This window comes from Gymnoscopelus braueri (genome assembly GCF_963280865.1).
Source record: "Gymnoscopelus braueri genome assembly, chromosome: 18".
Classification (NCBI taxonomy): Eukaryota; Metazoa; Chordata; class Actinopteri; order Myctophiformes; family Myctophidae; genus Gymnoscopelus; species Gymnoscopelus braueri.
The window spans coordinates 34,935,708-34,953,130 of NC_137618.1; the positions used below are offsets into that span (position 1 = coordinate 34,935,708).

General features: G+C 41.6%; 1 protein-coding gene across 1 annotated transcript in view; it reads left to right on the forward strand.

Moving 5' to 3' along the window:
- Positions 1-5,709: 5,709 nt before the first annotated feature.
- The window catches only part of LOC308073854 (glycerol-3-phosphate dehydrogenase, mitochondrial-like), a gene marked incomplete at both ends in the record, with an annotated part of 34,114 nt that continues 22,400 nt past the window's right edge, over positions 5,710-17,423 (forward strand). The window contains 7 exons of the mRNA XM_080413040.1: positions 5,710-5,811; positions 6,736-6,907; positions 8,598-8,722; positions 9,600-9,697; positions 10,395-10,558; positions 15,945-16,109; positions 17,165-17,309. Coding sequence (XP_080269166.1) covers positions 5,710-5,811; positions 6,736-6,907; positions 8,598-8,722; positions 9,600-9,697; positions 10,395-10,558; positions 15,945-16,109; positions 17,165-17,309 — 971 coding nt within the window. The remainder of the gene's footprint in view (positions 5,812-6,735; positions 6,908-8,597; positions 8,723-9,599; positions 9,698-10,394; positions 10,559-15,944; positions 16,110-17,164; positions 17,310-17,423) is intronic.

Sequence of the window (17,423 nt, forward strand, 5' to 3'; positions counted from 1 at the left end):
AAGCTGTTTGTGGCATCAATTGAAAACGGAGATACTTAATTAAAAAAAGTAAAATGTATAAATATAAAAAATAAAAAATAAAAAGTATATTCTATTCTAAGGCTAAAGGTGTGGTGTGGTAATAGTCCACGACACATTGGGGGAAAAAACTTCTGTGACCCTGTTATTGATTTGTGGGCGCATGACGTAGTCTATTATTTTATTTGTGGTTATTATGTTTCACATCGAGATATGCAATGTTTTTGTGTATTTTGTGCCACAATGTGACTTGCACTTGTTTCAAGCAGCCCCCCTAATGGAGTGAGGGTCAATATTATTCTTTGTTATCTCATGACAGGATTGCTGTATTTCAATTGTGCGCCAAATATAGACCTCAAATGGCGTGGGTGTGTGTATGGGGCCCCTGCCGCCCCTACCTATTCAGAGCGCTGGTGCAGCAGCAGCAGCCTATGTGAGCCATTGGCAGAAGGAGAGGGGAATAATTAGCAGGCCTGTGGCCAGTTGTCATGGTTGAACCAATTTAGTCCCCAGAGAGGGAAATGTGATAGGAGTTGGCAGAATGGAGAGTGACGCAGAAAACGCTCACTTTGACGCAGTTGCTTGCCTGAGCGTTCCCAAAATAGAGTCTTTTTTGGCCCTATTGTTCTCGACTGGAGAATCTTAGTATAATCTTACACTAACACGTCGCGTAGCCAATCCAATGGGCATATTGCCGGCTGTTATAGTTAGGCTATATATTGCTAGACCAGGGGTCTTCAACAGGGGGTCCCTAGGGGGTCCTCAGAGTTACTACGAGGGGGGGGGGCGTCAAATCCTTGTGTGATAGGGACTTTTATTTTTTTACACTATAACCACTTGAACGTAGCATCCATATTCTGAGGGGAACATTAGCAAAAATAGCAGATCTAAGCACACAACACCGTGAGCTTGTAGATCTGCTATTTTCGGCAAAGAGGTTTGGTGTAGAGGGAAACAAGAGCGACCAAGTACTGAGCCAACGGTCAAGTTTACAAAGTATTTAAGTGGTTTAATGTCTGAAAACACACATTAACATGAATATACAATATGTAATGAGGGGTCCCTGCTTCATCTCTCTCTCAGATAGGGGGTCCTTGGCCTGGAAAACGCTGAAGACCCCTGTGCTAGACTATAGTCTATAAAACGAGGCTATAGAGCTAAATCAAATATCTGCATGACGAACTCTACTGATTCCTGCAGCGCACTATAGTCCTTTATGGACGTTTTCCATACAGTGGAAAAAGACCTGCTGAGGCACAAGGGCAATGTTTATTAATACAAACTTTACATCACATGGTTACACTCACCTCTAGAGGACACTATTGTTCACCACCTATAGATCAGCCAACCCCCTATTTTCTTGGTATAAGTTGCAATAACCTATTACGCTATTACGCTATGAACCCTAACCCCAACACTGATCACTCCAAATCAAGGTATAGGCTTGGCTAATTGTTGAATACTGTCTACATGATCAATTTAATTGATAAAACAGACCACTACCATCACGAGTCAAAACCTATATTTTTGTCGTTCTGTTTGCTATGTAGCCTAATCCTATATACACTTGCATACATATTTTGCATCATTGATTGCTGGGCCTGCACCTGAACTTTGCGTGACAGCTTAACCAGATATAGGCCTATAGCCTACTCGACTTCCAAACTTTAATATCACATTAAATATTAAATGAATTTACTTGTATGTACATCAACACATAAGCCAATTATATCTGAAAAGATGCACAACCGTATATAGGCTGACCAGTGTATAATAGCCTCAATCTACGGTTGTCCATTTGCCAATTATAATTTAGAATGAAAACACAATTAGCAGTTTAATTGCCCATTTTAGTGAAGAATAATTAACTTCCTCATTTATATGCACGATTAATTGACAGTCATTTGGAAGTGAGTAGGTAGGTAATCACATGAGGTGTTTTCTGAGTTGACATATATCATGGAGTAGCTAGGCTACACTGCCATTGCCAATCATTGTGTAGGTCTGTGTGTGTGTAGGTCTGTGTGTGTCTGTGTGTGCCCCCGGGGGGGCGTGCGTGTAGGCCTACAATATGTATGCACTTCTTGATTACAGTCTTGATTGGATAGAAAGTTCTGGTGCATATTTAATTGTGGATTGTTCACACATTTTCTCTTCATCCAATTCCCTTTTCAAAGGCGAGGGTGGCAGGCGCAGAGAGAGAGAGAGAGAGAGAGAGAGAGAGAGAGAGAGAGAGAGAGAGAGAGAGAGAGAGAGAGAGAGAGAGAGAGAGAGAGAGAGAGAGAGAATTATGTCATTTTTTGAATATATTACAGAATTTCTTTTTGAATTTAACAGTAAAGAAACCTGATGCATATTTCCTTTATTAGGCGGCACCATACTGGAGACCAGTACGTGGTGGAAGAAGTAGGCTACTCAGATATTTTACTTAAGTAAAATTATCAACACCACAATATACAAATACTCTGTTACAAGTAAAAGGTCTGTGTTCAAAATGTTACTTGAGTAAAAGTACAAAAGTAATTGACATCAAAATATAATTAAAAGTACCAAAAGTAAAAGTACTAAAATGATTGAAAATACCCTAGGTATAAAATAGGGCTAAAGGGCTAAAGTGGTTAATGTATGTTTTATAATGTAATACTTTATATCTACAAAGTACAGTAATTGAGTAAATGTACTTAGTTACTTTACACCAATGCTGGAGACTAGCCTACGCCAGTCCAGAGTGTTCATAAATACACTGCTACAAATAGACAACCGGGAGGGTCGACTTAGTAAAGCGATTGGCCAAGCGTCTCTCATCTCTATTTCCTATTGGCTGAAGATGACGTCGATCATGTGCCAAACACTTCCTGGTTTCGCTCGGTTGTTGTTAGCAACCAGATGCCTGCCGGGGTGTCAAATGTCCACCTCGGGGAGTTTTCATTATTCAGCAGTCCCGATCTGTGTTTGACGAGGCTCATAGCTTTCAGAGGCACCGGGAACACAGTAAGTTTCTGTCATCGCATAAAATGGGCTTTACTTAGAGACTGTCACACAGCATTAGACCTACTCTAGCTAATGTTAGCATGTCTGTGTAGCTTGCAGGTGGTCCAGAGACCGTGCATGGGGCTGTATCATCAGCATCACAGTGTTTTTTCATTCTCGAGAGGACTTCTATTCTTCCTGGCTGACGGCAGGATACTTGATCACATATATGCAATGTTTGGATCATGTTCAAATCATAAACTGTAAAAAATAAAATAATAAAATAAAGGGAAAAAAAGAAATAGGCCATTAAGACCAGACAATGCATTGCAGATGGTGATGCTTTTGCATACTTTTCAGATGCTGCATAGGCTATAGTTCAAATGGGCATATGTGTCTTCCATTACTTTTGAGGCAGTAAAATAGATCAATCAATCTATTCTATATAGATAGAGCATAGATTGATTGTTATTAATTATTAATTAATTAATGGATTTTCTTCCAATCATAAGTTGGAGAAATCATGTTATTCTCTAAGGAGAAGTTGAGGACTTGGGGTGGTTTGCAAAATCTGAGTCGGACTGACAAACCTCATTTCATTTTAAAGCGCTGTAGGGTGTCAAACTTTCTGAGAATTAAACAGCCTCACCCTGGAGGCATTCCTTTGCCCCATGTCGTCTTCCCATTTCTAGATTCCCACTTTACAAGCTTAAATGTCCACTTAATATGCTTTAATGCTTGCTCTTTAGAGCCAGGGAGCACTTCATCACTTTAATACACCTTTATATAACACACTGTTAACTAGCAATACCTTCTGGAGCAGCTTGTCTTGCAGCTGGAAGGCGCCTCCATGGAATGATGGAGGTACCTGTTCACCATTCACAATGTGACAGTAAAATGGGGATTGAGGCTTCCACATAGCACTGCTGTCTATATCAGTCAGCGATGAATATTCATGAATCACAGTGTCATGACATGCTCTGTAATTGGCAGCAACATTAGTAATGACACTGCTGGTATCAAGTCCCTGCATATTCATGTCGTGGGGCAATATTTCCTCATGGTGCTGTTTTTTTTCTCCTTTCTCCTCCTGAAAGTGAAAATGTATTCTGAAGCTGCAGGTGTCCCTGGTGCCACAATCAATTGCTAGTTGGATGGTGCCCCAGTGAAAATCAGACAAACCATTAGTTTCTTTGTCATCCTCTTTGATTAAAAATCTATCTAAATTATAAAAGGCTGAGAAGAGTCTAAATAGGTTAAACTGAATCTTCATAATTTGTACAAATGCATGCCTTGTAAGGACACATATTCACCATTTTGTTGCCATTGGCTAAATAGCCTATATGAAATATCACTATAACTTGTGGCCTAATGATAATAATTCACAGCCCAAAAAGCCACAGAGTTGGATTATATGATTACTTTCACTATATGTGTAATGTGTTTTTGCTGTCGGTAAACAATAAATGATATTTTATTCTGCCATCCAAGCCAGATGAGTTGTGTCTATACGGATTGTCTGCATGGATTACAAGCCTGGATTAATCAAGGCTATCCATCCACTGACAGTGAACAGGCTGTTGCAGATTTCCTCTTTGCCCCAGATTTAGAATCCATTTCAGTCCCAGTAAAGATTCCTAGAATATGAGGGAATTGTCTCAAGCTTTGCCTAAGCTGCATAGCTTTCTCCTTTAAGCGGCTGGATGGAGGATTGTTTTCCTATAGTGGCTCCAGTGTAGTGCAGTGCAGCGCAGTGAACAAGTTATGGTGCTGATGAGGCATTGCCTACCTGGTATAGTTCAATACCTTGGATTACAATACACAACATTTTCAATGTATTCATTATACATTTGCTATTTGCTCCTCACCACTTAAGCCCTATTTAAAAAAAAATCTAAAATAGCAGATGTACAAGATCACGTGTTGCATCTCAATGCACTGTGAGTTTGAGGATCTTCTACTTTTGAAAATCAATGAAAGTTTGTGATTTTTCTTCTAAATGTTTGAAATTTTTGGGCGGTGAAACCGCCCCTATATGTGAGGTTTGGACATTGCACCCCCCCAACCCTGCGCTGTGATTGTCCACCAGTGTACCCCCCTAACCCTGCACCGTGATTGGCCAATCACAGTCTATTCAGGACTGTGATTGGCTAGTGAAACATGACACATGTGCATAGCCCTATAAATAGGACTATGCACTTAAAAAAAACACATTTGTGGTTTTTTTTAAGTTAGGGGTGTACAATGGTTGGTCCACAATATGACTTTTCTTTAAGTGAACTTCCATCACTGTGATGACCACTGTGACCACACCGCCCACTTCACACTGGGTGTGATTTTTTAAATATATCCTATATTAAAATTGCCTAGAGCGTCAACGGACGGCGAGCAGTGCCACACGAATAGTCACACCAGGGGCCCCATGTGGCCTCCAGGGGCCCCTGGCTGCCACAGGCACACCATCGCTCCGGTACAAACACCGTCGCTTGGCACAAACACTGTTCAGGGGTCTGCCATCAGAATAGCCACACCAGAATAGCCCCGGGGCCCCTAACGTGGCTCCTGGGGGTGCCTCATTTGCACAACATAGGACCAGGTTTGATGGCCTGAAAATCTAGTATAAAAATGTAAAGTGGTTAATTACCGCACAAGGCATACATACAGTCTTATATATTCCTCCCTGTTGCAAACCGTGCAGTTTCTTTGCATTGCAGGATGGGCATGGCATTCCACAAGGCAGTGAAAGGGACTGCTGTCATTGCTAGTGGAGGGCTGTTTGCATTTTATGGCCTTACACAACTGACAGAATACCGGAAAAAACAGGTGAGATAGCCTTCAGTATTTATTCTGTACCAGCTGTGAACAAAAAGCTTCCAATATACCAGTGGTTTTGTGCCCAAGGCACACCAATGAACAAGGCACACCTGTATTCATTGCGAAAATAGCCAGTCTACAAGCTCATGTGGGCTTGTAGGTCAGTTATTTTTGCTATTATTAAACATTTGTAAAAATAAAACTATAATTTAAATTCCTATAATGACGTGCCCAAAATAAGGACGTCAGGTTGAAAGTGATTAAAAGTGGTTAAAAATGGTGTGCCTCAACACAACATTTGGGAACCACTGGTAAATTCTTTCAAAGTGCAATGCTTATATTTTGTTAATATCTTTTTTGTCTCTGTCCCAAAGCATCAATGGGTAAGGGACACTGGAATACAATCTCAGTTTATATGAATACTGCGCTCTAGTGTGTTGCATCACTGCTTGGTGACAAATAGTATTGATTGTACTGTGCCTGTGCAATGTGTGCACTACATAAACAATTGCGAGGAATTCATGAATGCATGTCATTTGTTGTTATTTTACTTGTTTGTTTTAGGTAATGGTGTGCCATCCTTTTTAGCAACTTTACGCCCTGCTATTCGTCAAATTAGCCTATTATCTCAATGTAAACCTGCATGTGGCATGCAGATTTCAGTGAATAATCTAGATAGACAATGTTTTGAAATGTTACGGGGTGGGGGGATATAAATTAGCATCTGATTTATTGTTTTTTACTGCTTGATGGCGTCGGGACTGTTTGTTTTTTCCCCACAGAAAATGCATGCGTTCTTTTTTTCCTAAATCCATCATAAGCAATATGAAGACTTATGCATAATAATGAAAAACATTTATTAATGTGCACTGTCCCCCGGAGTCATATGACAATGAAATGGATGGCTGCTTTCGTTTTGCCTCGATGCTATAGGCCCGAATGTTGCACGTGGAAGCGGCTGAACAGGTGAACATGTTCCTCATGGATGAGCTCCCATCCAGAGAAGCTCAGCTGGCGGCCTTGCGTAGTATGGAGGAGTTTGACGTGCTCGTCGTTGGAGGCGGAGCCACAGGATCGGGTTGTGCCTTAGACGCGGTGACACGGAGTAAGTTTGTCCATTGCCCTAGACTGAGATGAGAAAACATAGCGCATTAAATAGTAGATTTACAAGCTTACAATGACTCACAACGTATTGTGAGCTTGCAGATTGGCTATTTTAGGCAAAGAGATTGACTTCGGTTAACTCCCCCCATACAGTTTCCATCTGCACTGACAATTGAAACTGGCAGCTTTTCATTGACAAGTCTGTTTCTATAACTTTCTAATGTTGCTTGTTCACCAAACATACAGTATGTGATTCACTCTGAACGTAGACAGACTATTGGCTCACAATGTTCAAATGCTTCCGCCTAACACTCGCAAAGCAAAGAAAATAAAGTAGGAGTTCTCCCTCACACACAAACATTTCCGTTTCGATTTTGCAGTTGAGTAAATAAGTCCTACTCTAAATAGAATAAGTCAAAGCCTAGCTTGCTGTTTAGGAGAAATGGAAATTGAAAAATGTATTTTAAATATATATATTTTTAAATACTTGTCAGCGGATATGACAAGCAGATGACAGCTTCCTATCGCAACTTTTGCGAGGTGCATTTGCAGACTCTGTAGCATCCGAAGATTGTGGAAGAGTTGTCTGGCTTAAGATACTACTGTGCACCATGCTGTACAAGTTCTAATAAATTCTAACAAATATATAATTGTCTTTTCCTGTGCAGTGCCTACAGTTGATGGATCGCTCACAGTTTTGTGAGTGAAAGAAAAACAGATAAGTCCAAATTATTCAACTGGCACAACAGCCATCGCTTTTGGGATGGGCTTTTTGAGAGGATTTCTGGCGGCAGACTTTTGTTCAGCTCTTCCTCGTGTCGTCAGATGGGTATTCTCCATCCTAATGTTGCATAACCTCATCCTCCTCAACCATTGTGATGAATCTGCTTCCAAGTCCTCTCCCAGGGGCTCAGGCTGTAAGGCGCTTCAGATGCCTGCTAGGAAGTCTGAGCAGCAACATGTTTAGAATGGGAGGATTTCTCCCTTTTAAACAGTCCAGGGGCCAAAGTCCAAATTTTTTAAGATTGACTTTTGTTCCCTCCCAACAAGGGAGCACATCCTCTTGCGGTTACCATTAAATACTAAATCAATTATCTCTGCTGCTGGTTGGAGGCCGTCTTAAAACTGTTCTGTTCCTTTATGTACTCTGGCTGTCTAATGGTGGTGTAATGGAGGGGGGGTTGCTCCCCCCTACCCCCCTTTCCCCTCCTTCTAATCCACGCTTATTCCTCCTTTCTTCTTTTCAAAATTGGGATTAACAGACCGTCTGGGACAGTGAAGAAGCTTCTAATAGTCAAACTCAGGAGCACTTTCAATGTTAAAGGATGTCATGGAAGTCATGTAGTTTCCTTCAACTACACATGGCACATGACCCCCCCCCCCCAAAAGAAAAGTGATAAGAAAATTGCTGCTTAATAGATTTCCATTCCAAGTTTGGTTCCTTTTTTAACTTTATTCTCAACACATTTTGATACCTTTTTTGTCGTTCATACTGCCGTGCTAGGTTGGAAATGATGTTGTTTTTTACCCAATGGAATATGCATGACTTCACAATATTTCTCCCGTCATGAATATTATAGTGGAAGGACGTGCATATGTGAGGAGTGCGGGATGCGTTCTAAAGATTTGGGACAATAAGTAGCCAAATATCAGCTTGGTGCTGATATGTTGCCTTGGTTCCCACCCATCAGATCTCAAAACTGCCCTTGTGGAGCGAGACGATTTCTCATCAGGCACCAGCAGCCGCAGCACCAAGCTCATTCACGGAGGAGTCCGATATCTACAGAAAGCCATCATGAAATTAGATTATGAACAGGTAAATGCTTCATTTTTTCTCCGCAGCTGACACTTATCCGTGGAATTCCTGGTCCCTCTGGTCATATTGCTTTATTTACCCTCCCATGTTCATTTTTCATTCATGAGAGGCCCTGACATGTTTGCCTTGAACGACTGCTTGCCTGAGGTTTTTGGAAGTTGTTTTGAGAGGATTCTTACAACTTGGCTAGATGGCTGGAATGCCACCCCTGTCGTTATCAAAGCGGTGAATTAAAACAAGAAATTATTTCAAAGTAGTGGGTGGAAATAAGGCATATGTGTCTTCCTTTGTCTGCAAATTGTTTAAGACGTGTCAGCCAGGTTCAAGCTAAAATGTCACCATTTTCTGTTACATCTCAGAGTACTTGAGGAATCTCATTATTCTAGCCTTGTGTTTTCCTTTGGAGCCTTATTTTGCTATCTGTATGAACATGCTGGGGTCTTGGAGGTGAGCAGTGGAAGGGACCAATTAGTGTGATTGCAACGAGCACTACTGCCTAGTCAGCAGCTCTAAAGTAAAGTATAGCCGATATACTACATGTCTGGAACAGAAGGCAAATTAAGACAACAGTGTTCTATACCGTATTTGTTCCTTTTACAAGCAATATCTCTCTAGTATACTGCATTGAAATCTCTCAAAATCAACCAGCTAAGGAAAAGAAAATCATATTTTCCATCATGGAAGTTTCTATTAGGTAAATATTCTGTCATTTTCAGGTCCATGTTCAATAGCTTGTCATATAATCTATTTCAAACTTAAACATGTACAGTGTATCACATTTCAGTAATTCCCCATGATTTCAAATCATGGGGATATAGTTATAAATGTAACTAGATTTCCAGCATATGAGCCATTTTAACCATCTCGTCTCCTCCAGTACATGATGGTGAAAGAGGCCCTCCGTGAACGGTCCAACCTGATGCGTGTCGCCCCCCATCTGACGGCCCCCCTACCCATAATGCTTCCAGTGTACAAGTAAGGCCTGCATCCTTTCCTCTCATCTTTGCTAGCCGACTTACCATTTCTCACCTCGTATACCGTCAAGTCCGTAAACCTTTCCCTTGGTAAAGGCATGAGGTTGGAAAGATGGAGAAGTTCAGGAGAATGGCAGTAAACTTTAAAGACGGTCACCTTGGGGCTGAGAGGCCCAGTGAGGTGGAGGGTAAAAGCAGAGTGGTCGCCGGCTCCCCTGCGCCATCGCGCCCCGGCTCTCCCAGACTTGGGTGAACTCAGAGGCCTTGATTTGATTGGTGCAGCCTTGAATCATAAGCTTTAATTGCACCTGACATTTAAAGCTCCGCTCTGGTATTTAAAACCAGTGTACAGGTGTGGCTCATTACTGAGAGGGGGAGAGGAGATTCTGATTTCTCTCTCATTGTCGGGCCATGGCACCGCCTTAACTCATCATGCCACCTGTCACCGTCCCAGACCCTGTCCCTCGTTCGCACGGGGCCGCTCCTGACACCAGCTGACATCAATCACACAGAGTTCAGTACATCCCGTACAGGCCTGTCATCACACAAAGTTTTCTTTTTTCGTCATGGAGAAGTTAGGTGCAAATTATATCATAATGGAAAAGATATAGCATATGTGACACCGTGGTAGCATCATCAGCCACCAATGTGTCTTGCTTAGGCTATTGATGTAGTGTTTTTCTGGGTGTTATTGCCAGGTGGTGGCAGCTCCCATATTACTGGGCAGGGATCAAGATGTATGACCTGGTGGCAGGGGCCCAGTGTTTGAAGAGCAGCTATGTCCTCAGCAAGAACAAAGCTCTGGAACTCTTCCCCATGCTGAAGAAAGACAAGCTGGTGGGGGCCATTGTTTACTACGACGGTAAGCCCCATACAACATGTAACCTTTCCATAAATCTAAATGCTATGCAAGTTGTTATGTACATCAATAAAAAAAAACGTTTTTGAACACAACCAGCCCAGTGTAACTAGGAAAACAACATTTTGTTGTTTAGTCCTTGATAAAAACATCATTACCTGTCTTTCACCAAAATGAAAATCAACTATTTCACTGCTAGACAATGGTACACCACGTCTTTAGTGATGAGTATGAGTACATTATGCATACTGTATATAGGCACATATGAATTATTGTGTGTTCAAAGTTTTATCTTTTTTATTTTTCACAGTGAATTTTTACTGTAAAATACTACAAATTACATTACTTTGTTTAATATATAACTTATATACTAGTATTTTGTAACACTTCCTATGAAGCCCATGATAATGCCTTATAAACATACTTATAAGTATATCTATATATAAGTATATATAGTATATATAAGTATAATTAAGCATACTCATAAATACTTATAATACTATATAACTATACTAATAACTCATAATACAATATAAAGCATTTTAAGAATTACTTATAAGGTCAATTATTATATTACTTTATAACTGCTGGACACTGGACATTGCTGTATTATAATACTCATAGCCTACTATTACTTGTTATATATTATAATAATTTTATAAACTATTATAATCACTGTTATCTATTATATTGTGATTAAAAATCATTGTAAGTAATGCATTACAAAATAATTATAATGTATTACAACTATGAGAATTTTAATACACTATGGTCCTGGCCAAAAGAAAAAGTAACTCAGACCAGTAATTATGCAGTATTATGATACTTCACCTACTACTTGAAGTCATTATAAACGGCTTAATAATGTGTTATGATTGCATATGAGTTCTTGTGAGTACTTATTCCTATAATTATACAATATTATAAGCCGATTATAAGGCATTTAACTAAGTATGTTTATAATGCATTATATAGACATGGGCTCTATCTTTTTAATATATATATATATATATATAATTGAGTTTCTAATATCCTCCTTCCCTAATGTTGAATGATCTTTAATAGCTATGCTCTTTAATATACACATCCAAGTGAACTATCGTATGTTTTATGTGGCTGTTTAATTTGCGGCTATGTGAGCATAAATAAATTAGAAACCACATTGTTTAAACCAGAAAATAGCCAGTAGGGGTTGCTTTCCAACCAGTCCCAGGATCCATCTTTCCCCAGGCTATACGTGCCTCATGTTGGCATCAGGAAAACAAAGCATATGTTGATTGTTAGCCAGGGTGTATATAGCATGTCCTGTTCACTCAAGGTCTCCCTCATAGCCGCAAACTCACAACTTTGTTTCTCTAGGCTATCTGTCAGACTTCATTTAGCATTTCTGGATATGTGGATTCCCATGTACTGCAAAAAGGCAACATATTTCTGAGGGAATAGGCTGTTATCTGAGCAGTGATCTGTCAACCTTACTTACTTAGCAGAACTAAGTGGGAAAAAGCGGTATTATGCTTGAGCTGTTTATATTTTCTTGGTTTTATTCATTTTTTTGCCTTTCTTTTGTTCTGGGCAGTGACAGAATTGTCACCAAAAAATATATATATATTTTAAATCCAACAATAGAATTTAAATAGGAAATCAATTTTCCTTTCTTTAATCATGGATCAGGGTGTAACCAAGTAAGAGTGAATGAAATACAAAACAAGCTGCCACCCCCCACCCCTCCCCCCCACCCCACCATACCACCCCCATCATAACCCCCCGTTTCTCCCATATGCAACTGGGGAACATTATGGCGATGACATTTTCTATCCTGACCTTCTTCATTGGGGATGGGGCTTTGACTGCTTGGGTTCATCTCCTCAGGATTTTTTTGAGCCATCATGGTCAGATAGTTTCAACGTGTAGACACCCTTTAGCCTTAGACAATCTAGACTTGGCAAATATACCGTTTGGTTAAGAAATGACAAAAGCAGGTTGTGAGGCGACACAATCATTTGTCACACAGCTAAATGTCCTCATGGAAATGTAATGAAATAAATATATTCTATGGAATCAGTAAATATCCTTGCTTTAATACTCTGCAGTACTGTATCTGTTAATACATTACATTGCTGTACATATGGTATATGTATAATCATTTAAAGATTTATTTCAGTATGGCTTGTCTTGTAGATTTACTTTGGACTTCAATGAGGTATTATGGACTCTTTTGTGAATTTATCTACCCTTCCTCTGCACCCTCCTTTCCAACAGAGGAGTAATTGACAGAAGCATCTGGGATAATAACTCCGTCTCCTGCTGTACCTGCAACAATTTAATTGGACGAGTCAGCTCAGCCAAGCATCTCTGGCTATATGACTGGGAGACATGAAATTCATTGTCATTATTGTCATTTTGCAGCATTTTGTCCGGCCATGGAGTTCCTCTCACTCCACTGAGTTTTGTACCTCCAGGAGGCTGGAAATGTGTGGTGGTGGTTGTGGGTGGGTGGGTGGCTGGTGGGTGCATGGAGAGGAGGTAAGGGCTGGTGGGAAGGGTGGGAGGGGGACGGGGGGGCTCCTCTCCCATGTCATCTCCTCCTGGGAGCTTTGATGCTCATTTAGCTCTGCTCCATCATTGGGCCGTTTGGGCTTTTAATTGCTGATGATAATTATCATCATCATTATTGTTATCTTCGTCAGAGTGTCAGGTTATTATAGCCGTGCTGTGCAATTCATTCATAATTCCCAGGCCCATGATCTGACTAATCCCGGAATTCCTGACATTTAGCATAGTGATAATGCTCCTGCACGGTGCCCGGTGCCAATCTGTGACACATTCACAACAGAGCTTTGAATCATGGGGTCAAAGGTCACTGTGAGCCTCAGCAATCACTGAAGGATCACGCACTGCCTACTGCCTAGCCGCTCATGAGCATAATTTTTATGCTTGTGTGTGTGTGTGTGTGTGTGTGTGTGTGTGTGTGTGTGTGTGTGTGTGTGTGTGTGTGTGTGTGTGTGTGTGTGTGTGTGTGTGTGTGTGTGTGTGTGTGTGTGTGTGTGTGTGTGTGTGTGTGTGTGTGTGTGTGTGTGTGGTGTGCATGTATACAGCACCAACAGCACAAGTTTGCCAACCACACACTCTAATGGTCACATTCACCCTACAGAGATGAAGAAGTGAATTCCATGGTCTCCCTAATACATCATGGCAGGGTGCATACTCTTGTATGTAATTCATTCTAAAATGTGGCCTTTAAATCTGTTGTTTTCTTGTTTTTTTCACATTTGTTTGCAATTTATTATTTTTTTTCCTTAGTGGCAGAATGGCTTCCAGCATGTGGTAGCATTAAGCAGAGCCCACCAGCTAGCTAACTAGCTTGCCTCAAGTCGCTCAAATGTAAAATAAATCAGGGCACAAAAGACCCTGCTCATTCCTGCAAAGTAGCAACATTCTCCCCAGCCAACAATGAGGACTTGAACTTCCCTGGCAATAACAAATAGAAAGAAAGTCACCCGAGACACCAACATTAAAAGTGATTAATCATCTCTATTCTCTCTTCACTTTGAACCAAGGGATTGTCCAGCAATAAATCTTCACAGATGTACATAAGGATCACTTCCTAATGAAACTGGGCTTTGTTCATTTGTCACCTTTTAGACCCTTTCATTTAAATTACAAAACTTGCGACCTTGTGACTCTGAATATAGATCTCTGGTATTTTAAAGCTGTGGAGGGATTAATCCATAAATCTTGAAACTAGATTCCTCTGTTCATTAAAAGGATTCCGGATCTTCAGCTTCACAAGTAGACCAGTCACTGTCTAGAGCTTTCTCCCTCTTCACGCTGATGTATTGAAAAGTAAAGCTGGGAGGACTGGGAACAGTTATTTTCAACCACCTATATATAATCTGTAAATTCAAGAAATCTCTGTATGTATGTATGTATGTATGTATTTCTGACTGTTGTTTGTATATCTCGAGAACCGCCTCATCCTATCGACCACACTTGTAAGTGTTGCTGAGGACCCAAGGGAGTACAGCGTCGAGAGTGAACTCGATCGGATGAGCGGTTCTTGAGAACGCTGCAAGCAACATTCCAAGGGCCAAGCAATCAGCCCCGTTCCGAATGGGCATGAGTTCTGAGCGGCCACATGCTCTAAACGGGGACGCTCCCGGACAACACTGCAGGGCTAAGTATTCGGCCCGTACCTAGTGGGCACGTGATCCAAATGGTCACGACTCGAACAGGCACTGCATGAGTCATTATGTACTGTATGTGTATATATCATTATGCTTTTTAAAAGGTAGCAAATTATTGATTAATCTTCAATGATAGTGAAGTAATGTGTGAAGCTGATCAACAAAGCCTCACACATATTAAGGATCACTTCCTGTTGAAACTGGGCTTTGTTCATTTGTCACTTTTTAGACCCTTTCATTTAAGTTACAAAACTTGCGACAATGTGACTCTGAATATAGATCTCTAGTATTTTAACCACTTAAACCCTCAAGATTGAGTAAATAGGACCTGAGTTGGATCTGTACTTGGACAGCTTTTTCACCTCTACACCAAATCTCTTCAGCAAGAATGACTATCTACAAGCTCACAACGTGTTGCGTTGTGACACATTGTGAGCTTTTAGATCTGGCTAATGTTCCCCTCAGAATATGGATGTTGGGGTTTAGTTGTTACAGATGAGGAGGGATTCATCGATAAACCTTGAAGCAAGATTCCTCTGTTCATTAAAACGATTCACGATTCAAGCTGGGAGGACTGGGAACAATTATTTTCAATCAGACATCAATATGTATGTGTATATGTATATATATATATATATATATATATATATATATATATATATATATATATATATATATATATATATTAATTTAGCTTTTAAAAGGCAGCAAATTATTGATTCATCTTTGTGTGCAAAAACATGCACACGATATCAAGCAACAGATTTGTTCATTCCCACCTCGTTGCTTTTGGTATATTTGACAGTTTAAGCCCCCCCTCCCCACACACACACACGCACCCAGTCCCTTCAATGCACAAATCCCACATGCCATCATCCTCTACCTTCTCCTGAGGAACCCCACCCCCTTACCCTTACCCCCCCCCCCCCCTCTCCTCCATTCCCAGTACAGGAGAGGGGAGGGGAGGTGGTCTTAGTAGAAGAGGGGAGGGGGCACCGAGCCCCCACCCCCACCCCCGTGCTCAGGCCAAAGGGCCACTGTGGCTTTAAGTGCGCTTGCTCCTTGTGTGGCCGGAGCAGCCATCCCGCTGATGTAAAGTGACAGGGACAGATGTGACATATCGGTTCCGACACACTTCCATACCACCAGTCACAGGCTCGGGGTGACTCACATCCCCCTGCTCTGGTCCTGTCCCCCCGCTGCAGGACAACACAACGACGCTCGAATGAACCTCGCCATCGCCCTCACTGCTGCCAGGTATGGGGCTGCCATAGCCAATTACACTGAAGTGGTGCACCTACTGAAGAGGGCAGACTCTCAGACGGGGACCGAGTTTGTCTGCGGAGCGCGCTGCAGGGACGTGATCACAGGTAAAAAGCCCCCTTCATCTCCCTCTTCCCCCGTCTCTCTGTTCCCTCTCGCTTCGGCCCCCCTCACAACAGGGGGTCCCTCCCCGCACCTCCAAAGGCAGTGCTGTTAATCAGTGCTATTTTGCACATACTCATAGCACATCTAATGCAGGGGGCTTTTAATATTTTATAAGCATTTTATGGCGTAGAGGGCTGCTTCAGATCTGGGTAGGGAGGGACATAAGATGGAATTAGCGTACTCCAAATGGCCTTACTTACCTTTTAAATGTCATGCATAGGGGTGGCTTTGGAGGAATAAAGCAGTTAAGAGAGAGAGACAGTATTCTGAAACATTTCATGAATAACCAAGATTTGAAGATCTCAATACACGACTGCCCCCTGATGTTTTTAAAGATGGTAGTGTGCTCTTTGAGGGGATGTCGCACTTTTCATTATTTGGGAGGGAGGCCTCATAAGGAGAAGGAAGGGGCTTAGACTGTCAGGATGAATGGAAGAGCACTTCTATTGTATGTTCATTGTCTTTTCTTTTTTTTACCTCGTTTTCATCACCCGCACAGAAAATGTGGGCCGCAAGTTCATGCGAAAAAAAAAGAAATCAGACAAGCACGTCTCAAAATGTTTCCTCTTCCTCTGCCTCCGCACTGACAGTGTCACCAAAGTCAAATTAGGAAGGGTAGTCCATCATTCAGCTCCTTGTCAAAACAGATCATTTACTAGCCTTGTGCTACCTTTCGATATGCATCCCCATTATATAACATTAGCTCGTCAACATCAAGCATCACATTAACAAACATTGCCCCTCCACGCTCTCAAAAGACTCCCTCAGTCACTGGCTCCCGGGCTGCTCTGTGACACAAAGAGGCGAGAGGGAAATTAGGTATGTCTGTTTCCTATTAATTACAATCCTGGGAAGTCTCCCATGGACACACTCAAGCCACTCTATTACGGTAGAGAGAGAGAGAGAAGGGGGGGTGTTCGCTGATAAATTAATAATCCAGCTTGTCACCAGCTACAGATGAATAGCCCCTGGTGATTGATGCTGTTTTCTTTCATAGGGCAGGAATTTGATGTCAGAGCCAAATGTGTTATCAATGCCACGGGACCTTTTACGGACGTGCTGCGGAAAATGGATGATCAGACGAACCCCAACATCTGTCAGCCCAGTGCCGGGGTGCACATCGTCATTCCGGGCTATTACAGGTAACTAACGATGGGCCCCTACGTCTCTGTCACTGACCCCCCCCCCCCACACACACACACACACACACACACACATCACCTGCTTCTCCTTAGCGCTGCTGCCTGATCAATTCA